Here is a 23,671-nt window from a genome sequence, read left to right as displayed (position 1 = left end):
AATCTCTCCCATGGCCTTTCGCATGTGAAAGCGTCCTTCCTTCTCAATGCCTGGGCAACCATCCAATGCACAGAGGGAGTACAGCAGTATTTCAAAAATGAATACCAATGATTACTTGGGAATGCAAAGGCTCAACACACCTTTGAACTTTCTTCCAGCGGCTTAATTTGCAGCTGTCTTGAGATCCAATAATTTTAGTTGTTCAAGAGTATCTGCCGTGAACATTGTGGTCTATCAGCGACAAGTCAAGATTAGGGTACTGAAAACATTATAAGTTCACGTTTCTTCTCATCAATCCTGAAATTTGGTACTGATTCATGGCTTGGTCCATAACTGTAGTATAATAAGTTACAAATTGACCTCATAACATAATTGCATCCACCACACAAATAAGGTTCCCCCGCCTTATCTTTACAATTCTTGGATCATCAGCGCTTAAACGAGCAATTCCCATCAGTACCAACCATAGGTGCCAGCTTAACATGATTGTAGAAGTTAACTTGCCAAGGAAACTCGATGATAAGAGCTTGCATATATACAGTACAAAGGAAACAACATATAACAATAACCGAAACTACTACATATGTGGATTAGAAGAATTATACTATTTGTTTTTTTACCTAGAGTACAACCATTATCACCAGAATGGCCACGAGGATTCCCGCTAGAAACCTTGGATATGTTCAGCTCATCTGTTCCATTGCATTGAACTCCTCAAACACCTTAGAAAAGAAAGATGATATGATATGTATACCCAACTATATTAACAACATATACTTCTGATTCACATTCGATGAAACTATTAAATTACACCGGTACATTAGGAGGTAGCTACTCCTGAACTATAAAGTTCAGAATTTAAGGCCCTGTTCGGCATTCCCCCAGCTCCGCGGAATATAAGGATATGCGGAGTACCTCTTTTGCCCACTCCATGATTAACTATGGCTCCGGCCGCTCCGGGAGTGGAGAGCCTCCGAACACGGCCTAAGCTTCTAATCCTGAATAAATGAGTACAGTAAACATGTACATAAATTGCCAAGTTATGTTCTCTATTGCCCAAACACTCGCCAAGACTACCTTATCAAAGGATCAAGGAGATACTAGTAACTAGTCAAGTTAGGAGGAATGGCAGCCATATCTTGCTTTGTTTCTTCAGATCCAAACGCACGCTAAAGGCCTTTCTTCCAGATAAAAACTGGTCTGTCAAGCCCTGAAATAGTTACGCTGTACGTCAGATGTAGAAATACACATGTCACAATTGCAAGGACAAACATAACTGCTCCCCTTCTCAGTTTATCGCAAAAGATAAATTCCCTCTCTAATACATAATTAATTAAATGGAGGCGGTATCCCAGAATAATCTCATACATAATGAAGATGCACGTGTGATGATTTATAAAATGGATTATGTTAACCTTTGAGTCCTTCATTTTCCATGCACTTGAGATTTCCCACAATTTATGCAGGGGCTAAAATATCATACTGTTGAGCACCAGAATCAGTTCTTTCAGTCCTCAGTTTCACAGGAACAATTTCATCTTATGACTGCCGTAAAATTCAGTACATACTACTAATGCAAATTTCACTCTCCAACTAAGATTTTTAATGAGGCACTGTTCGCTACTAATATTATCAAGCATAATCAAAGATCTCACAATATCAGCAGGCAATCAACAAAAGGTGGACCATCAACATGCATTTTTGGAACTAGAATGTGGCATAGAGAAATACGATCAACAACTAGGGAGTGGAAATTATGCTCTTCTATTACAAAGGGATAACAGTTAGTACTTAGTACTCCCTCCGTGAAGAAATATAAGAGTGTTTAGATCACTACTTTAGTGATCTAATCACTCTTATATTTCTTTAGAGGGAGTAGCATCTAAGGCCTAATATAAATAAAGGCTTGTGTGACTGACAGGCAAACAACAACCAATTAAAGCAATATTTTTCTGCAGAACCTAAATATTGTACAAGGAACATGTTTACCTCTCGTGTGAAAGAAACCCTATGCACACAAGGTTAGACAATTAAAAATACATAGTTTATATTACCGGAAGTAAAAGGAATGCACCTTTAGTTTGAAATGGAATATCTGAAAAGCCTACCTTACAGGGAGATTCAAAAGAATTATCATGGAACCTTGATTTAAATCTTTTCAACTTGCTGATTGCTGGACTATCAAGGAGATCAAGGAGAAGAGGGTTAAGTCCTCTTGGTTTGTGGGTTGAGTCGACCAAAAATTCAGCAAATATTGGCAGTCGTTCTCATTGCAATGGAAATAAATCCATCTAGAAACTGCTAGGAGCCAAGCATTGCTCCAGACAACATGAAACACAGAACAAAAGTTAAATTACTCATGTCATCAGATGGATAATCACAATTTACTTGTGACATTGGGGTAGAGGTGGGATGCAAATCCTCACAATGGCAAAGTGTTGGTATGGCGCTAGCTAAGCTTGTAATTACTGTTGTTCCCCAAAAGCTCGAGACATTGCCGTTCAAATAAATCCAACTTGAATTCTGTGAAGTAGGCTAATGGCAACTAAACAAGAAATTATGTGATGCACTGTATCTGGACTTCTGGAGTGAGCAGAGATTTGGGAGCATTACTTTAGAATATACGCGATTCTAAAGAATACACACGCAATGAAAAAAGGGCTGAGAAACTATGTCTTTGCCAGAATCCGTACCAGCCTCGAGGGGACACAGGCCTTCCACCGGCAGGAAGACGCGATGCCCCAGGCCCGAATCCTCTGCAGTCGATTTCACACGCTGATGCCCACCCCCGAATCAACCGAGAGCAGAAGCACAACAGTAGGGACGTTGTAATGTGTCGCCGCGAAGCCAAGGCCCCAATTCCTCCGCGTCTGAAGCCAAGCGCCGACGAGGACACCCAACGCAAAACCGCCCGCTCGTGGCCAAAACCGATCGACCCTCGCCTCTGACCTCGATGCTGCTGGTAGTGGAGCCCGTGTTTCCCAGAAACTGCGGGGAGGCTAGCTCGCAATACCCACGACCAAATTTTCTTTTCCTCGCTAACATAAAAAAAATTTGTCTTGCCAGCCGTGCTGGGAATTGTTTTTTTCTTTTGGTGGGTCAACCGAGCGGATACGAAGGGAGTCCGGCTCGGTGGGCTGTTCGACCGAGAGAGAGCTGGAACAGGGGCTCCAAGAGGAGGAAGCAAGCAAGGGGAGGAGGCGGCTGCGCCATTTGCTCTGCTTGCTTCTCTGCACTTACGCAGCTGCTGGGGTTTAGGTCCAAGCCAAAGGGAAGCAGCCGCCGTTTGAGGCGCCCTGACTTCCCTTCATCTTCTCCAGCAGCCTGTGCTAGACAAGGGGAGATACCCCACAGTTCCGCACCTGCTGCTCCTTGCGCCCCATGCCGACCTCTCCTCCACCCGCGATGCATGCACCGGCTAGAGCTCAGGCCTCGATGCTCCCTCCGCCGCTAGCTTAATGACCGTCCCTACGACCCTGAGCGTCTCCGCCAACCCTGAGTATGCTAACGACATGATCATCAATTGGTGACGACCCTCAGTATATTGCCTTTGTGAAGGCACGTCTTAGTGAGCAGTTTCTTATGTCTGATTTTGGCCTACTTTCTTGGGATAGAGGTCTCTTCTACCTCTGATGTTTTTTTATTTTCTAAGAAAAATATATCCAGAATCTTCTTGCTCATGCTGCTCTTACTGATGAGTGCACTATTGAGACTCCCATGGAGCTCAATGTTCACCTTCGTGCTAGTGATGGTGACCCTTGTCTAATCCGACGTGTTATCATCATCTTGTTGGGAGTCTTGTTTATCATCATCTTGTTGGGAGTCTTGTTTATCTAGATGTTACTCGTCCAGATATCTCCTATCCCGTCCATAGTTTGAGTCAGTTTGTCTTTGCACCCACATTGGTTCACTATAGTCACCTCCTTCTCCTTCATGTTCTCTGATATCTTCGTGGCACGATCTCTCACCATATGTTCTTTCAATTTTCCAGTTCATTACAAGAAAATTTTGTTTTTGCCACTCTAGATTTTGCCAATTTTCCTTATGCCACTCTAGATTTTGACATTTCACTTTTGCCACTCTTAGTTTTTTACAATTATCACAATTGCCTTTCCCGTGGCAAAAGCAAAATTTTCAGAGTGGCAATTGTGATAATTATCAAAAGCTAAGAGTGGCAAAAATGAAATAAAATTATTTTGCTTTTGCCACAAAATGGCAATTGTGGTAATTGTCAAAAACAAAGAGTGGCAAAAGTGAAATGTCAAAATATAGAGTGGCATAAGGAAAATTGGCAAGATCTAGAGTGGCAAAAACAAAAATTTCCCGTTCATTACAGCTTCAAGCCTATTCAAATGCTACATGGACTAGTGATCCCTGGGATCGTCGTTCACTTTTTGCTTACTGTGTTTTTCTTGGTGGTTCTCTCACTGCCTCGAAGACAAAGAAACAGACTACAGTTTCACGTTTGAGTGCAGAGGCTGGGCCTCGAGCTATGGCTCTTTTGACGGTAGAGGTGACTTGGTTACGATGGTTACTTCAGAAGTTTGGTATTTCTGTCAATACACCAACTTTGCTCTTATTTGACAATACAGGTGCTCATAGTGTTGCGCGCGACCCAGCGAAAAATGAGCTCACCAAGCATATTGGTGTTGATGCTTTTTTGTGTGTGCTAGTGTGCAAAATTCAGGTTATTGCTCCTCAGTATGTGCCTTCGGAGTTACTGTTGGCAGATTTCTTTAGGAAGGCCCAAAATAGAGCACAACACGACTTCTATATCTATCTCTCCAAGCTCGGTGTTGTTGATCCACCATGAGTTTGAGGGAGGGGGAGTTAAGAGTTATATATTTAGTTGTGTACCCCTTTGTATTTTCCCCGCTCTATAAAGGTTTTTTTTTTGCATATTCTAAAACACTTGTACGTGTATACAATGGCATATGGCCACCTGGAAACACAGTTGCATATTTCCTAACAGGAACCTCCCTCCTTGTTAATGGCCAAAGACTTCTTAGCACTTTTGTCCTTTCATGTTCCTCAACATACCATGCAGCTCATCTCTGGTGGTCAGGTTGTTGACTCTGGTTGTCAGGTAATTTTTGACTTTGACGCATCCTTTGTTTTGGACCGTCACACTGGTGCTGTCCTTGGTGCTGGTCCCCGATGTCATAACTCCCAAGGCCTGTGGGAGCTTGACTGGCTTCACTTCCCCTCTGTTGCCACCACTGCCAGTCTCTCCACCTCTATTGCCTCCAGTCTCTGCCTCTGTTGCCTTGTCTACCAGATATTTTCAAGAGTGGCAACATCGCCTTGGGTCACTTGTGATATCTCATCCTTAGTTCGACGTGATCTTCTTGGATCCGTCTCCGATGATGTCTCAAATGCGTGGCCCAGTTTCCTTGTACTCATGGCGAGACATTGTCTCAGCATCCTTTAGACCTTGTTCACTCTGATCTCAAGGGATCATCTCCCTTTGCCTCCGCTAGTGACTTCTGTCAACACACCTAGATATATACTTTACTTCTTCTCGTAGTGAGGTCTTATCTATAAGCCTTTAGCTACCATGGTTCACACTCATTTATTTACGCCTATTCATCTGTTCTATGATCACTCTAGTGGAGAGTATATCTCCAAGCTGTTGTGTGGAATCCTTGCTGAGCAGACTTTGGTTCTCTTATCCTGGTGCTCACGCTCAAAATTGCATGGTTGAGCGCAAGCATCGTCACCTTCTTGAGACAGCTCATCCATTGATGGTCACCACCTAGATTGATGCTCTTGTCCGCACCGGCACGTGGAATCCCATTTCCCTTCCTCCTCGTGCTCATCTCATCACTTGGTAGTGGGTGAGCGTTACAAAGCTCGTTTAATGGTGAGAACATGGTCATGACTACGAAGAGACATTTACTCCTATATATATGGCCCACGTGACCACTCTTCGCACACTTCATCGATGTGGCTTCTATTCGCCGCTAGTCTGTCTCTCAGCTTGATGTCAACAATGCCTACAAGTAGCCACCACCTAGATTCTCTTCCTAATGGCATGGTTTGTCATCTTCATCACTGTCTATATAGCCCTAAGCAAACCCCTCGTGCCTGGTTTGACCGCTTCGTCTCAGTGGTGATTGAGGCTAGTTTTTGGCGAGTGCTCATTATCCTACACTTTCGGTCCACCATTCAACTCGTGGTCGAACACTTCTTCTACATGTCAATCACCACTGGCAACGACCCTTAAGTACATAGCCTTGGTGAAAGGCTCATCATAGTGAATTTCTTATGTCTGATCTTGGTCCTCTTCCGTACTTCCTTGAGATTGAGGTTTCTTCTACCTCTAATGACTTCTTTATTTTCTAAGAGAAAGTATGTCTAGGATCTTCTTACTCGTGCTACTCTTACTGAGACCTTTGTGACCACCTCCACTCCCTACCGGTCTGGATGGGCATCCTTTGCCTTGCTGGGGGTTGCTACAAGCACTGTCTCAATCCCACATCCCGTGTTCCCTTTGTGTGTGACACCATAACCGCACGCTCGAGAACCACCAACGTTGAGCAGGAGCTCGGACAGTCGACGCGTACCTGGATTATGCACGGGACGAGCCGACGACAGGCGCTACCTAAAGTCAAGGCCAAGGGCGCACAATAGGAGAACTTGGGGTGCTTAATCAAGCACGTGGCACACAACCCGCAAATAGGAAAGGAACACCCAGCCAGATCGGCGGGGTACGAAGAGTACACAGGCAAGTGGGATGCCGGATCAAGTCCCTCTACCGCCAGTGGTGCCACTCTGCCTCTGTTGCCTTGTCTACCATATATTTTCAAGAGTGGCATCATCACCTTGGGTCACTTGTGATCTCTCATCCTTAGTTCGACATGATCTTCTTGGATCCGTCTCCGATGATGTCTCTAATACGTGGTACAGTTACCTTATACTCATAGCGAGACAGTGTCTCAACATCCTTTAGACCTTGTTCACTTTGATCTCGAGGGATCGTCTCCTTTTGCCTCCGTTAGTGACTTCTCTCAACACACCTGGATATATACTTTATTTCTTCTCGTAGTGAGGTATTATCTATAAGCCTTTTGTTGCCATGGTTCACATTCAATTCTCTAAGCCTATTCATGTGTTCTATGGTGACTCCGGTGGACAGTATATCTCCAAGCTGTTGCGTGGAATCCTTGCTGAGCAGACTTTGGTTCTCTTATCCTGGTGCTCATGCTCATAATGGCATGGCTGAGTACAAGCATCGTCACCTTCTTGACAGCTCGTCCATTGATGGTCACCGCCTCTCTTTCACCGCACTTTTGGGCAAACTCTGTCTCCACTTCCATCTATCTCATCAACCTTCAGCAATCCACTGCTCTGCAGGGTGACGCTCCTTTTGAGCGTCTATTTGATCATTTATTCTGCGCTTCAATTTTTTGGTTGTGTTTGCTATGTCCTTCTTGCCCCGCGTGAACACACCAAACTGACTTCTCAGTCCGTTGAGTGTGTCTTCTTAGGATACAACATTGAGCATAAGGGATATCATTATTGGGATCATGTTGGGCATCAGATGGCTATTTCTCAGGATATGACTTTTGATGAGTCTCATCCCTTCTACCTGTGTCCATCTTCCTAAACCTTTTCAATGGAGGAAATCTCTCTTTTTTTTAAATCCAACACTCCTATCACTCCCTGATCCAGTCGCCGTACTGCTCATGCTTCTCTGATTATTGTAGATCCAATGCCATCATCTCCTATGATTTCCTCACCTCGCTTATGAGTTGTGGCTTCCTTGTCTCCATCACCTGAGTTTATCCCATTGATTTCTGCTCGTAGTCTTCCATCTTTTCCTCACTTTTATATACATCGTCCGCGTGTTGTGAATGTGTCTACTGATGAGCCACTTCCCCTCTCGGCCTACTTATGGCTTGCTTCCTCGTCCGCTTCCGCCTGTTGACCACCTTGGTCTTCCAAGCGTTGGCGCTAGTGTTCTTGAGCCGACTTCTTATCGTGATGTTATGCATACCAAATGGCACATTGCGATAGCAGGGGAGATTATTGCTCCTGAGCGCATCGACACGTGGGATATTGTTTCTCTTCCTCGTGTTCGTCCCATCACTTGGTGGGAATGTTATGACTCACTTTGACTTTGTATGTGTTCCTTCTTTTGCTCATATTCCTCGACTTTACTACACTTGTCGTCTGCGTGTTGTGGATTCTTCTGATATGCCATCTCCCTCGACTATTATATCTTCTTCTGTTGGCAACACACGGCCTCCAGCTTAGCCTACTTATGGCTTTCGAGCTCGCTCGCTTCTGCCTATTGACCGCTATGGTTACTACGAAGCTCTTCCCGAGACAACTTCTTGTCGTGAGATTGTTCATCCCAAATGGCTGCTTGTGATGGCATCAAAGATTCATGCTCTTGCCCGCATCGACACGTGGAATCTCATTTCCCTTCCTCCTCGTGCTCATCTCATCACTTGTAAGTGGGTCTACAAGGTTAAGACTGATGATACTCTTGAACGTTACAAAGCTAGTTTAATGGTGAGAACATAGTCATGACTATGAAGAGACATTTACTTCTATATATATGGCCCACGTGACCACTCTTCGCACACTTCATCAATGTGGCTTCTATTCGTCGCTAGTCTGTCTCTCATCTTGATGTCAAGAATGCCTACAAGTAGCCATCACCTAGATTCTCTTCCTAATGGCATGGTTTGTTGTCTTCGTCGCTGTCTATATGGCCCTAAGCAAACCCCTCGTGCCTGGTTTGACCGCTTCGTCTCAGCGGTGATTGCGGCTAGTTTTTGGCGAGTGCTCATTATCCTACACTTCCGGTCCACCATTCAACTCGTGGTCGAACACTTCTTCTACATGTCAATCATCACTGGCAATGACTCTTAAGTACATTGCCTTGGTGAAGGCTCGTCATAGTGAATTTCTTATGTTCGGTCTTGGTCCTCTTCCGTACTTCCTTGAGATTGAGGTTTCTTCTACCTCTGATGACTTCTTTATTTTCTAAGAGAAGTATGTCTAGGATCTTCATACTCGTGCTACTCTTACCGATACCTTTGTGACCACCTCCGCTCCCTACCAGTCTGGATGGGCATCCTTTGCCTTGCTGCGGGTTGCTACAAGCACTGTCTCAATCCCACATCCCTTGTTCCCTTTATGTGTGACACCATAACCACACGCTCGAGAACCACCAATGGTGAGCAGGAGCTCGGACAGTCGACGCGTACCTGGATTATGCACGGGACTAGCCGACAACAGGCGCTACCTAAAGTCGAGGCCAAGGGCGCACAGTACGAGAACTTGGGGTGCTTAATCAAGCACGTGGCACACAACCCGCAAACAGGAAAGGACCACCCAGCCAGATCGGCGGGGTACGAAGAGTGCACAAGCAAGTGGATGCCGGATCAAGTCCCTCTACAGCCAGTGGCGCCAGTCTGCCTCTGTTGCCTTGTCTACCAGATATTTTGAAGAGTGGCATCATCGCCTTGGGCCACTTGTGATCTCTCATCCTTAATTCAACGTTATCTTCTTGGATCCGTCTCCGATGATGTCTCTAATACGTGGTCCAATTACCTTATACTCATAGCGAGACAGTGTCTCAGCATCCTTTACACCTTGTTCACTCTGATCTCGAGGGATCATCTCCCTTTGCCTCCGCTAGTGACTTCTCTCAACACGCCTAGATATATACTTTATTTCTTCTCGTAGTGAGGTCTTATCTATAAGCCTTTTGCTGCCATGGTTCGCACTCAGTTCTCTAAGCCTATTCATGTGTTCTATGGCGACAGATGGAGAGTATATCAACAAGCTGTTGCGTGGAATCCTTGTTGAGCAGACTTTGGTTCTCTTATCTTGGTGCTCATGCTAAAAATGGCATGGCTGAGCGCAAGCATCGTCACCTTCTTGAGACGGCTCGTCCATTGATGCTCACTGCCTCTCTTTCACCGCACTTTTGGGCCAACTCTATCTCCAATTCCATCTATCTCATCAACCTTCAACAATCCACTTCTCTGCAGGGTGACGCTCCTTTCGAGCGTCTATTTGATCGTTTATTCGGCGCTTCAATTTTTTGGTTGTGTTTGCTATGTCCTTCTTGCCCCGCGTGAACGCACCAAACTGATTTCTCAGTCCGTTGAGTGTCTTCTTAGGATACACCATTGAGCATAAGGGATACCATTATTGGGATCATGTTGGGCGTCAGATGGCTATTTCTCGGGATATGACTTTTGATAGTCTCATCCCTTCTACCCATGTCCATCTTCCTCGACCTTTTCAATGGAGGAAGTCTCTCCTTTTTTAAATCCAACACTCCTATCACTCCCTAATCCAGTCGTCGTACTGCTCATGCGTCTCTGATTATTGTAGATCCAATGCCATCATCTCCTATGATTTCCTCACCTCGCTTATCACATGATTCTACACCTTCATCGGTTGTGGCTTCCTTGTCTCCACCACCTGAGTTTATCCCGTTGATTTCTGCTCGTATTCTTCCATCTTTTCCTCACTTTTATATACATCGTCCGCGTGTTGTGAATGTGTCTACTGATGAGCCACTTCGCCTCTCGGCCTACTTATGGCTTGCTTCCTCATCCGCTTCCGCCTGTTGACCACCTTGGTCTTCCAAGCGTTGGCGCTGGTGTTCTTGAGCCGACTTCTTATCGTGATGTTATGCATTCCAAATGGCACCTTGCGATGGCAGGGGAGATTATTGCTCGACTATTATATCTTCTTTCGTTGGCAACGCACGGCCTCCAGCTTAGCCTACTTATGGCTTTCGAGCTCGCCCGCTTCTGCCTATTGACCGCTATGGTTACTGCGTAGCTCTTCCCGAGACGACTTCTTGTCGTTAGGTTGTTCATCCCAAATGGTTGCTTGTGATGGCATCGAAGATTCATGCTCTTGCCCGCATTGACACGTGGAATCTCATTTCCCTTCCTCCTCGTGCTCGTCTCATCACTTGTAAGTGGGTCTACAAGGTTAAGACTGATGATACTCTTGAACGTTACAAAGCTCGTTTAATGGTGAGAACATGGTCATGACTACGAAGAGACATTTACTCGTATATATATGGCCCACGTGACCACTCTTCACACACTTCATCAATGTGGCTTCTATTCGCCGCTAGTCTGTCTCTCAGCTTGATGTCAAGAATGCCTACAAGTAGCCACCACCTAGATTCTCTTCTTAATGGCATGGTTTGTCGTCTTCGTCGCTGTCTATATGGCCCTAAGCAAACCCCTCGTGCCTGGTTTGACCGCTTCGTCTCAGTGGTGATTGCGGCTAGTTTTTGGCGACTGCTCATTATCCTACACTTTCGGTCCACCATTCAACTCGTGGTCGAACACTTCTTCTACATGTCAATCATCACTGGCAACGACCCTTAAGTACATAGCCTTGGTGAAAGGCTCGTCATAGTGAATTTCTTATGTCCGATCTTGGTCCTCTTCCGTACTTCCTTGAGATTGAGGTTTCTTCTACCTCTAATGACTTCTTTATTTTCTAAGAGAAAAGTATGTCTAGGATCTTCTTACTCGTGCTACTCTTACTGATACCTTTGTGACCACCTCCACTCCCTACCAGTCTGGATGGGCATCCTTTGCCTTACTGCGGGTTGCTACAAGCACTGTCTCAATCCCACATCCCGTGTTCCCTTTATGTGTGACACCATAACCGCACGCTCGAGCACCACGAATGGTGAGCAGGAGCTCAGACAGTCGATGCGTACCTGGATTACGCACGGGACGAGCCGACGACAGGCGCTACCTAAAGTCGAGGCCAAGGGCGCACAGTAGGAGAACGTGGGGTGCTTAATCAAGCACGTGGCACACAACCCGCGAACAGGAAAGGAACACCCAGCCAGATCGATGGGGTACGAGGAGTGCACAGGCAAGTGGAATGCCGGATCAAGTCCCTCTACCGCCAGTGGTGCCACTCTGCCTCTGTTGCCTTGTCTACCATATATTTTCAAGAGTGGCATCATCGCCTTGGGTCACTTGTGATCTCTCATCCTTAGTTCGACGTGATCTTCTTGGATCCGTCTCCGATGATGTCTCTAATACGTGGTCCAGTTACCTTATACTCATAGGAGACAGTGTCTCAGCATCCTTTAGACCTTGTTCACTCTGATCTCGAGGGATCGTCTCCCCTTTTCCTTCGCTAGTGACTTCTCTCAACACACCTGGATATATACTTTATTTCTTCTCGTAGTGAGGTCTTATCTATAAGCCTTTTGCTGCCATGGTTCACTCTCAATTCTCTGCGCCTATTCATGTGTTCTATGGTGACTCTGGTGGAGAGTATATCTCCCAAGCTGTTGCGTGGAATCCTTGCTGAGCAGACTTTGCTTCTCTTATCCTGTTGCTCATGCTCAAAATGGCATGGCTGAGCGCAAGCATCGTCACCTTCTTGAGACAGCTCGTTCATTGATGGTCACCGCCTCTCTTTCATCGTACTTTTGGGTCACCTTTGTCTCCACTTCCGTCTATCTCATCAACCTTCAGCAATCCACTGCTCTACAGGGTGACGCTCCTTTCGAGCGTCTATTTGATCGTTTATTCGGCGCTTCAATTTTTTGCTTGTGTTTGCTATGTCCTTGCCCCGCGTGAACGCACCAAACTGACTTCTCAGTCCGTTGAGTGTGTCTTCTTAGGATACAACATTGAGCATAAGGGATATCATTATTGGGATCATGTTGGGCGTCAGATGGCTATTTCTCGGGATATGACGTTTGATGAGTCTCATCCCTTCTACCCGTGTCCATCTTCCTCGACCTTTTCAATGGAGAAAATGTATTTTTTTTAAATCCAACACTCCTATCACTCCCTGATCCAGTCGTCGTACTGCTCTTGCTTCTCTGATTATTGTAGATCCAATGCCATCATCTCCTATGATTTCCTCACCTCGCTTATCAGTTGTGGCTTCCTTGTCTCCATCACCTGAGTTTATCCCGTTGATTTCTGCTCGTATTCTTCCATCTTTTCCTCACTTTTATATACATCGTCCGCGTGTTGTGAATGTGTCTACTGATGAGCCACTTCCCCTCTCGGCCTACTTATGGCTTGCTTCCTCGTCCGCTTCCACCTGTTGACCACCTTGGTCTTCCAAGCGTTGGCGCTAGTGTTCTTGAGCCGACTTCTTATCGTGATGTTATGCAACCAAATGGCACCTTGCAATAGCAGGGGAGATTATTGCTCTTGAGCGCATCGGCACGTGGGATATTGTATCTCTTCCTCGTGTTCGTTCCATCACTTGGTGGGAATGTTATGACTCACTTTGACTTTGTATGTGTTCCTTCTTTTGCTCATATTCCTCGACTTTACTACACTCATTGTCTGCGTGTTGTGGATTCTTCTAATATGCCATCTCCCTCGACTATTATATCTTCTTCCGTTGGCAACACACGGCCTCCAGCTTAGCCTACTTATGGCTTTCGAGCTCGCTCGCTTCTGCCTATTGACCGCTATGGTTACTGCGTAGCTCTTCCCGAGACGACTTCTTGTCGTGAGGTTGTTCATCCCAAATGGTTGCTTGTGATGGCATCGAAGATTCATGCTCTTGCCCGCATCGACACGTGGAATCTCATTTCCCTTCCTCCTCGTGCTCGTCTCATCACTTGTAAGTGGGTCTACAAGGTTAAGACGGATGATACTCTTGAACGTTACAAAGCTCGTTTAATGGTGAGAACATAGTCATGACTACGAAGAGACATTTACTCCTATATATATGGCCCACGTGACCACTCTTCGCACACTTCATCAATGTGGCTTCTATTCGCCGCTAGTCTGTCTCTCAGCTTGATGTCAAGAATGCCTACAAGTAGCCACCACCTAGATTCTCTTCCTAATGGCATGATTTGTCGTCTTCGTCGCTGTCTACATGACCCTAAGCAAACCCCTCGTGCCTGGTTTGACCGCTTCATCTCAGTGGTGATTGCGGCTAGTTTTTTGCGAGTGCTCATTATCCTACACTTTTGGTCCACCATTCAACTCGTGGTCGAACACTTCTTCTACATGTCAATCATCACTGGCAACGACTCTTAAGTACATTGCCTTGGTGAAGGCTCGTGATAGTGAATTTCTTATGTCCGATCTTGGTCCTCTTCGGTACTTCCTTGAGATTTAGGTTTCTTCTACCTCTAATGACTTCTTTATTTTCTAAGAGAAGTATGTCTAGGATCTTCTTACTCGTTCTACTCTTACTGATACCTTTGTGACCACCTCTGCTCCCTACCAGTCTGGATGGGCATCCTTTGCCTTGTTGCAGGTTGCTACAAGCACTGTCTCAATCCCACATCCCGTGTTCCCTTTATGTGTGACACCATAACCGCATGCTCGAGCACCACCAATGGTGAGCAGGAGCTCGGACAGTCGACGCGTACCTGGATTATGCACGGGACTTGCCGACGACAGGCGCTACCTAAAGTCGAGGCCAAGGGCGCACAGTAGGAGAACTTGGGGTGCTTAATCAAGCACGTGGCACACAACCCGCAAACAGGAAAGGAACACCCAGCCAGATCGGTGGGGTAGGAAGAGTGCACAGGCAAGTGGGATGTCGGATCGTGTCCCTCTACTGCAAGTGGCGCCAGTCTGCCTCTGTTGCCTTGTCTACCAGATATTTTCAAGAGTGGGGTCATCGCCTTAGGTCACTTCTCTTAGCTGTTGCGTGGAATCCTTGTTGAGCAGACTTTGGTTCTCTTATCCTTGTGCTCATGCTCAAAATGGCATGGCTAAGCGCAAGCATTGTCACCTTCTTGAGACGGCTCATCCATTGATGGTCACCGCCTCTCTTTCACCGCACTTTTGGGCCAGAGTCTGTCTCCACTTCCATCTGTCTCATCAACCTTCAGCAATCCACTACTCTGCAGGGTGACGCTCCTTTCGGGCGTCTATTTGATCGTGTATTCGGCGCTTCAATTTTTTTGCTTGTGTTTGGTATGTCCTTGCCCCTCGTGAACGCACCAAACTGACTTCTCAGTTTGCTGAGTGTGTCTTAGTATACAACGATGAGCATAAGGGATATCGTTGTTGGGATCATGTTGGTCGTCGAATGGCTATTTCTTAGGATATGACTTTTGTAGAGTCTCCTTCCTTCTACCAGCGTCCATCTTCTTTGGCCTTTTAAGTGGTGTATATCTCTTCCCACAATTTCCCCGACAGTCCTACCACTCCTATTGAGCCCTTATCCAGTCGTCGTACTGCTCATGCTTCTTTGGTTATTGTAGAACCAACGTCATCATCTCCTATGATTTCCTCACCTCACTTATCACATGATTCTACACCTTCATCAACGGTGGCTTCCTTGTCTCCATCCCCTGAGTTTATCCCCCGATGATTCCAGCTTTTATTCTTCCATTTTTTTCCTAACTTCTATATAGGTCGTCTATGTGTTGTTGATGCGTCTACTGATTTGTCATCTTCCTTGTCTCAGCCTACTTATGGCTTCCGTCCTCGTCCGCTTCGTCCTATTGACCGCCTTGTTCTTCCAAGTGTTGGCGCTACTGTTCTTGAGCCGACTTCTTGTTCTGATGTTGTTCATACCAAATGGCACCTTGGGATGACAGAGGAGATTGCTGCTCTTGAGTGCATCGGCACGTGGGATATTGTTTCTGTTCCTCCTCGTGTTTGTCCCATCACTTGGTGGGTCTACAAGGTTAGCATGGTCCTGATTACGATGAGACTTTTGCTCCTGCAAAACTGTATGCTTGTGACCTCTGTTCGCCACTGGTTCGTGTCTAGGCTTGATGTAAAAAAAAGTCTTTCTTAATAGTGAGCTGCGTGAGGAGTTTTACATACAACTTGTCTTGTGGGTCATGGCTTTCAGCAGGAGCATGGTCCTGATTACGATGAGACTTTTGCTCCTGCAAAACTGTGTGCTTGTGGCCTCTGTTCGCCACTGGTTCGTGTCTAGGCTTGATGTTAAGAATGTCTTTCTTAATAGTGAGTTGCGTGAGGTTTACATACAACCACCACCTGGGTATTCTACTCCTTACAACATGCTTAGTCGTCTTCATCACTCTCTCTATGGCTTTAAGCAAGCCTCTCGCGCCTGGTTTGAGCGTTTTGCCTCTATGGTGGATGTTATTGGTTTTCAGCGACGTTGTTTGCCCTCCTTTCTGCTCTTGGTAGGACTCTTCTTCATGTTGATGACATGATCATCACTGATGAAGACCGTGAGTATATTGCCTTTGTGAAGGCATGTTATGCAGTTTCTTATGTCTTATCTTGGCCCTCTCTGCTACTTCCTTGGGATTGAGGTCCCTTCTTGCTCAACAATAATAATCTAGGATCTTCTTACTCGTGTTGCTCTTAAAGATGAGCGCAATGTTGAGACTCCCATGGAGCTCAATGTTCACCTCCCTGTGCTACTGATGTTGATCGTTTGTCTAATCTAACGCTTTATCGACATTTTGTTGGGAGTCTTGCTTTATCGACATTTTGTTGGGTGTCTAGTCTATCTGCCTGACACTCGCCTGGAAGAAGAAACAGACTGCAGTGCCCCCGTTCGAGTGCACCTCTTCCCACAGCACCGTCGCTCCACTTTCGTACTCTACCCTCTACTATATGCTATGCGGCATTGTCGGCGTGGCCAGGACGGTGGCAAAATCACTAGCGCCGATGCCTCTCGCATGATGTTCCTAGAGCCTTCATCCTCTCAAGTGGCATGAACGGCCGAAGGGGACAATGCCACCATGGATGTTGGCATTCCCTCTGTTGGATCGTGAAGTGTTCTGTTGGATCGTGAAGTGTTTGGGAGTGAGACTAAGAGAAACACCGGAAAGGAGATGATGCCTAGCGTATTAGCGGAATGAGGTCTAAACAAAATTGTTGAGATGAGTTATAGGCCCGCTACCAAAATGGTTGGTGTATTTTTCTCCAAAGGCGGACACGCGTTTGATGCAAACACGACTGAGAAGGATAGAATCATGCTCTATCAAGCCCAAATGATAATCTTCTTTTTTTACCCTGCTTTCAAATAATAATGACCCAAACACTAAACATAGCATTGATCATAATTCTTTATACATCACACCATATCCTTAGAATCTACTAACATCTAAGGCAAATTTGAAAATAGAGTTTGTGAATTAAATAAATGTTCACAAATTCAAAAAATATGTTGGGGAATTCGAAAAATGTTGCCAATTCCAGAAATGTTCACGTATTCAAAGAAAGTTCACGGTTAAAAAAAATTGGGAATTCCAAAAATGTTCGCGCATTCATAAAATGATCACATATTAAAAAATGTTCACGTATTCAAAACAAGTTCATGGGTTCTAAAATGAAAAATTGTTAAATGTTCGCGTTGAATTCAAAAAATGTTCGTGGATTCTAAAACAATGTTCACAAATTCCAAAAATGTTATCGTGTTCGAAAAATGTTTTCATAATTCCAAAAATATTATCGTGTTCGAAAAATGTTTTCATATTGAAGACAAGTATGAATTCCAAAAATGTTCACGAATTCAAAAAATGTTCATGATGAATTCAAAAATGTTCACAGATTCTAAAAACTCCTCACAAATTCCAAAATCGCTCACGTATTCGAAAAATGTTCACATATTCAAAAATGATTCAACCATTGGAAAAGGTTCAAAATTTTCGAAAAATATTCACAAATTTGGAAAATATTCGGTAATTCAATATTTTAGCAAATTCAAAAATGTGAATTGAAAATTGTTCACAAATTTGAAGAAGGTTCAAAAAATTAAGAAGGAAAAAGAAAAGGCGAACACGAAGAAAAACATAGCGTTGACCATAATTCTTTACACATCACACCATATTTTTAAAAATCTACTAACATGAAAGCCGTATACAATAAAGAATAAATCTACGCATGTAATTTACATGTACCATTATAATTATATTGTTTTAGAAATCCTAGACCAATGTCTATACTCTACAGCACCTTCTATACTCTACAACAATGTATGTTTGGTGTGGGTTAATTTATCACCATCGTCTCGACGGTAATCTCTATTCCCAACCTAGGGGTGTGCATTACACGATGGGGAGAAAATCTCTGAACTTCGCCAATAAGTAACTCAAATAAACAGTTATGTATGTGATTTCAAAAGAAAGATATAAATGGCAAGGTGTTTAACAAATCTGCATGCATGTTGTATCGTGCTTATTGAGTGAACAAAACAAATATCAGGATAGAAACTAAGAAACAGAATGCATACCACCAGGAACACGGCCACCACTAGCTCTGTCAGAGAATATTGCGTGGTAAAAGCCCGCCATGCTAACTCAGCAGCTTCCTCAACTAACATGTTGAATTTGTAACTGAAATGTAAAGCACAAACATAAGGGATGCAACTTCAAGATAATATGAACCGTGAGCAAAGCAACATATAGAGGTATAAAAAAACATACCCCTCATCCAAGATACCATAAGCATACAAAGAACTACATAACCGGCTGCTTCCCTTGAGCCTTGCACCCTCGCTATCAACATAGTACCAAGACCAGGCCCTAGAAAAAGAGCGGAATTGTTAGACATAGACCTAAGTACTGCTTAATGACACTAAAATATGTCAAAGGGCCACTCGCAGTTCCATCAAATCCAACAATCATTGTACCGATTGGAAGTACCATCCCACGGTATGAAAAAAAAGGATATTAGCCAACGGTCTTTAAAGAACCAGCAATAGGAACCCTTCGCTTGTTGATGAGCTCATGGAGCTCATCAAGCTCATGAACCTCTGAAGGAAGAAACTATTGTTATTCCTACTATCTTTACTATTAAAGGGGAGTGCGGTTGTGATGGTAGGTTGTGGTACGTCGATTCGCATGTTCGTGTGTCGCTTCCTCGCCTCCTCTCTCAAACAAATACTCGTCGACGAGTGGACCTGTCAGCTCTCTTCCCTGCCTCATTGACTCGCTAGCCCCGATCTGATTTCTTCTTTCTCTCTCGTTAAGAGCGAGCGCAGCCACAGCTAGGGTTACTATCGCGTCCAGCCGTTGCCGCCTCACGCCGCTGCCCGGGTTGCTATCTGACACACCAACCAAGAACTGCAGTGTCGAACACGAGCCTAGGTTGCTCTCGTTTGTACATGCAAGATGTAGCTCGCCATCTTCTATGTCACGTACGACCTTCATCTCTACCTGCTTCCCAGCGTATCGAACAGAGGCACCATGGCAGGACTCAAGGTGCAGCAGCTACTCCAGTTGTACATGAGCCATGGGTTCAAGAGAGGTTCTTGGAGAGAGTCCATTTGTTAAGGCTTCCCTGGTATTTGTCTTCAATACCAATGTATTATTTTCTCATCACTAAGCTTTTGTCTCGCTCACTACTTGTTTCTTGCACTATATGGCCAGATCTAGCTTCTTCCTTTATCCATGATTTTTCTTTAAAGTCCACCGATTAAACATACAAGAGCTTGGCAATTCTTTCTGGCTGCAGCTAAAACTTTATATTAAAGTGAACTTTAGTTTTGTTGGTTTCTTGTTCATAGAACCAGCAGCAAGAAATAAGGCTAGATTAGCCACGACAACATCAGCCAAGTTTATGAGCATGTACCTGGACCCTCCTGTATGGCAGTTGATCCACCTTACATGAAGATTAAAGTCATCTACATCAATATATTAATTTTGCTCCTGGTATGCATCTCTTGGAGAAATCTTAGGGCAAATATTTTCTTATTTTTGCTTTCTTTAGAAATCTTGGAGAAATTTAGTGTAGGCACCTTCAGTTCTATAACATAGTTGAATGTAAAAATTACTACAATAAGCATTGTATCACAACAGTGGGCTAATTCTGTAAAGAAATGCAATGATGTAATGTTTCTTGGTTAAACTTCAGTTATATATTGTACTTAGTAATGCAAATTCAAGAATTAAGTTTGCAGGCATGTCGTCATTGTAGTCCTGATAGATATTTTGCTTTTCTGTATTTACGTGCATTAATAGAGTTACTAATATTGTTTGGATATTTCGTTAGTAGAAGACTGGATTGTGTCTACAACCAACACACATCAATAAAAAGGGCAGCCCGGTGCATGTAGCTCCCGCTTGCGCAGGGTCGGGGAAGGGTCCGACCACTTTGGGTCTATAGTACGCAGCCTTTCCCTACATTTCTGTAAGCACATCAATGCGATCCAAAAATAGGCAATTCAAGGTGGATTTCACTTGTGGTAGAGAGAAGCCACACAGTTCAGATAGCAACGCGGGACTTTATGGTCACAGATAGATTGTCGTGGAATAACTCAATTGATGGGATGTAAGATTCACATCGGTGCAGATTGCGAGTACCATGCAAATGAAATGTTGGTTGCAAAATTAATGATCTGCCTCTTTGTCAAGGTAAAATTGATAAGAGTTATAAACTCGATAAATATTTTTTCCATCGATCTTTTAGTCTAGCAAGTAAATATTTTTTCCATCATTCTTTTAGCTTGATGTAAACAATATAATTGTTTGTGCAGCCACAACTATGCTACCTTCCGTTTCATAAACAGATGCCCTACTACGAAATATGCAGTAAAAAAGATAGCTCGATGTAAACAATATAATTTGTGTAGCCACAAGTATGCTACCTTCCGTTTCGTAAATAGATGTCCTACTACGAAACATGCAGTAAAAAAGATGTAAGTTTGACTACTACAATATAAAAGATGGTTCACATTTGTAAGATAAATGTTATTTTTAATTTATCATGTTCTGGGTTTATCATGACAGTAAATTACAGAACTATTTCTGACCAAGAGAGAGATATGTGAAACTCATGATTTAGCTCATTTAAATATCACAAAATTATTTTAGGAGAGACCATCTAGCGTACTCAATTGTGGCATTGGCCGTGCTATTATTTTATGAGTTTATTTTGATGTATACTTATTTATTTTAAAATTAAAATCAATATTATGGGTAGCAGCACATTCACTGGTGATGCAAGAACATTCCAGCTTGCCTGAAGAACAAAAAGTTCCATTATTTTGTGAGTCTATACAATTGTTTCCTTGCATTGTATATTAAACTTCATGTGAATTTGCATCACTTGCACCCTAATCCTTATCAGATATATACCTATACCAACTGCCAACCCCAAGAAAACTCACACGCTAATTATTATTAAATAAGAAGACCTAAGTCATGATTATTTTTTGTTCATACAAGATAGTTTGAGTGTAATCAACTGTACATAGACCCTACATTATTAACATATGCAGATGAAGAATACAAGACTTGCACTCAGTCCTGCTTGGTTCCTTTCGTTTGTGCCACATCCATTGGAAGTGAGTTTTTAGCTGTCTTTCTTTGTGATAAAATGTGAAAGATTAAAATCCAATGTTGATATCTTCTTTCCAGAATGATGCTTTGTTGGTCTTTTTCACCTATTGTCTCACATGTTAAATATCTAGAGCATACTCAGATTTGCTATTTCTGTATTTTGTTTTTGTAGACTTAGTATAAGGAGTAAGGACACAGAGAAATAATATTTGAAAGGTGCAGGTTGAAATATAATTGACAAAAAACATATAAGGAGAAAGGTCTTACTAGAGATAGTCATTTATGATGTCAAATTCTCTCCCCTCACGATTCTTGGCTTGTTGCCTTAGGCTGATGACCCACCTAATAAAAATAACTAATAATTTGAATTACAATGCATAATGTGAGTTTTATCTCTCCCTCAAGACATGTATCCTTCAATAGTGTACTAGACCTTATGTAGAGAAAGAAAGATAGAGAGGACTAGTTCTTGTTAATTTTGTCAGAGAGACGGAGAGACAAACATGGAAAGATGGGAGACACACAAATGGGAGAGATGGAACATCAGGGCACTTAGGTGCTCCTTCTTGATCTGCTCGGTGCGTGAGGAGGTAAGAAACAGGGACATAGAGGAACATTGGGCTTAAAATTTATAGAAACTCCAAGATTGACAGCTGGAAGCCATGCTGCTTTCTGTTCCCATCGAACTTTCTGTGCGCAATTCGGTCGGGCATTACGTCAAACATGTGGAAGGCATAACATACATGTATTATGGTTCACTACTCATACACAGCAACTCCAGCGGCATGCAGCAATCAAGAAATTTAGAGCAATGGCATGTAGTAATCAGAATATTTAGATCAAAAGAGGGAATCAAGCCATGACCAAGAAAACAGATCAATGATGATGAAACTTACATCTCGCCGTGGCTTCGTGCTTGGAGATGAGGCGTGCAAAGAAACGTAGAGAGGAGAAACGCTGGACGTCGCGGAAGAGCACAGAGCCGTGGACGTCTGAGGGGAGGCGGCAGACCGGACGCACGACTCAATTGCGGATCTGCGGAAGGGCGGCGCCCCGGCCCACGCCGTCGAAGCCGGCGGGCAGCGAGAGCGCACCACGAACGCAGCTTGTCCCGTGAGGAGGACTGCAGGCCGTCAACCTATCGTGGCGCCGCCGCGATCCGGTCTGATCTGGGATTTCGATCGAGGGACTCGAGTCCTTTTTCGGCTTGCAGAACGGGCAAAGAGTCCATGCCGATGACGGGAACCATGGGAGCGGGCTTGAGCAGAGTTCGTGTCGGAGTAGGAGTTCGTGGCGGCGGTGGGGACTGGGGAGGAAGGAGGGGATCAAGGCTGCCGCCTGCGTTGGGGGCATTTTCTTTTGAGGAGAATCCTGCGTTGTGGGCTTCTACCGTTTCTTTTACAGAAAATCAACCTAGCGGAAAACGCCGATGTGACAACCGCAGGAGAAGGCCCAAGTGGATCGCAGGCCCAGCCAAGCGACAACCGCAGCGGACGACCAATTGTAAAGAATTTCCTATATGACGCTCGTTCGTATTTTTTAAACTAGGTAATTGCCGTGCGTTGCACCGGGTACATAAAATATTCTAGTTCATTAGTCCATGATTATATACATTTATTATTGATATATAATTAAAAAAACAAGATTTTATGTTTTCACTCTTAGCCATGTAGGTTAACAAAAAAATTAGTTGATACATCATGGCAAAAAATGACATGACTCTGTAAAAATAGATTTTATTTTGATTAAGCATTTAATTGCTTATACCAAAGTAAACATAATATGGCAAACATGAAATCATGTCGTGCCTACCGCCTACCTAGATGATTTGTATGGATTATAGGGACAGTCTATTGAACGGCTGTATTTTATGTTTTCACTCTTAGCAAACATGTAGATTAAAAACAAAAAAAATTGATACATCACCTCCAAAAATATTTAATCGACACCGCAACCTACAGGGATCGCCATCAGTGTAGTATTTGCCATTACTCTCACACGTTGTAGCAACATAGCAGAAGCTTTTATTTAACAGAAAAGAAATTAGTTAGTACATCACGGCAAAAATAATACTCAGCCTATTTTTATGGGATAACCATCAGGGAAGCACTACATCTATTAGTAATACATCTCCAGAATATGGAGGTACCCTTGGCATAAAAGGATCAAAGATTTTTCAAGATCATGCAGACCCTGCCTGGTATGACATGCCTAATAGCACAGTGGTGGGGAAATTGGGCAAGTACCTAGGAGCTTGGTCTAGTCGTCGGAGCGACATCACCTGGCTCAACCAGCCCAGCGCGTCAGCGGCCCACTGTGGGCGATCTACCTTGGTGATGCACCTTCCTGTAATACAACACCACGCCCTTTCTGTACTACAATACCACCCTGGAAGATCGGACAGGGCGGCGAGTGAACGACAATGAGACTGAGATCACGCGGCGCAGT

At 44.0% G+C, this 23,671-nt stretch overlaps 1 protein-coding gene across 2 annotated transcripts; it reads right to left on the bottom strand.

Annotated features, from left to right (window-relative positions):
- Nucleotides 1-742: 742 nt before the first annotated feature.
- LOC123135871 (proteasome subunit beta type-5) lies at nucleotides 743-22,576 on the bottom strand. 2 transcript variants are annotated; one of them, XR_006466301.1, is made up of 5 exons: nucleotides 22,120-22,576; nucleotides 21,491-21,565; nucleotides 18,368-18,466; nucleotides 18,175-18,277; nucleotides 743-1,210 (listed from the first exon to the last, which is right to left on the bottom strand). XR_006466301.1 is itself a non-coding variant. In XM_044555111.1 (4 exons), coding segments are annotated over exons 1-4 (303 nt in total). In that variant the 5' UTR covers nucleotides 22,122-22,576; the 3' UTR covers nucleotides 743-1,111. The 2 variants fall into 2 exon arrangements, 1 of the variants encoding a protein (XP_044411046.1); XM_044555111.1 differs by lacking the exon at nucleotides 21,491-21,565.
- Nucleotides 22,577-23,671: the final 1,095 nt, after the last annotated feature.

Source organism: Triticum aestivum, chromosome 1B (assembly GCF_018294505.1).
Source record: "Triticum aestivum cultivar Chinese Spring chromosome 1B, IWGSC CS RefSeq v2.1, whole genome shotgun sequence".
Classification (NCBI taxonomy): domain Eukaryota; kingdom Viridiplantae; phylum Streptophyta; class Magnoliopsida; order Poales; family Poaceae; genus Triticum; species Triticum aestivum.
The sequence above is the reverse complement of the archived record's forward strand: the minus strand, read 5'-3'. Positions and strand labels throughout refer to the sequence as shown.

Coding starts and splice junctions, on each gene's coding strand:
- LOC123135871 (XM_044555111.1), bottom strand. Junction 18,278..18,367: donor TATGGTATCTTGGATGAGGG/GTATGTTTTTTT, acceptor TTTACATTTCAG/TTACAAATTCAACATGTTAG. Junction 1,211..18,174: donor TGGTGGCCGTGTTCCTGGTG/GTATGCATTCTG, acceptor TAACTATTTCAG/GGCTTGACAGACCAGTTTTT.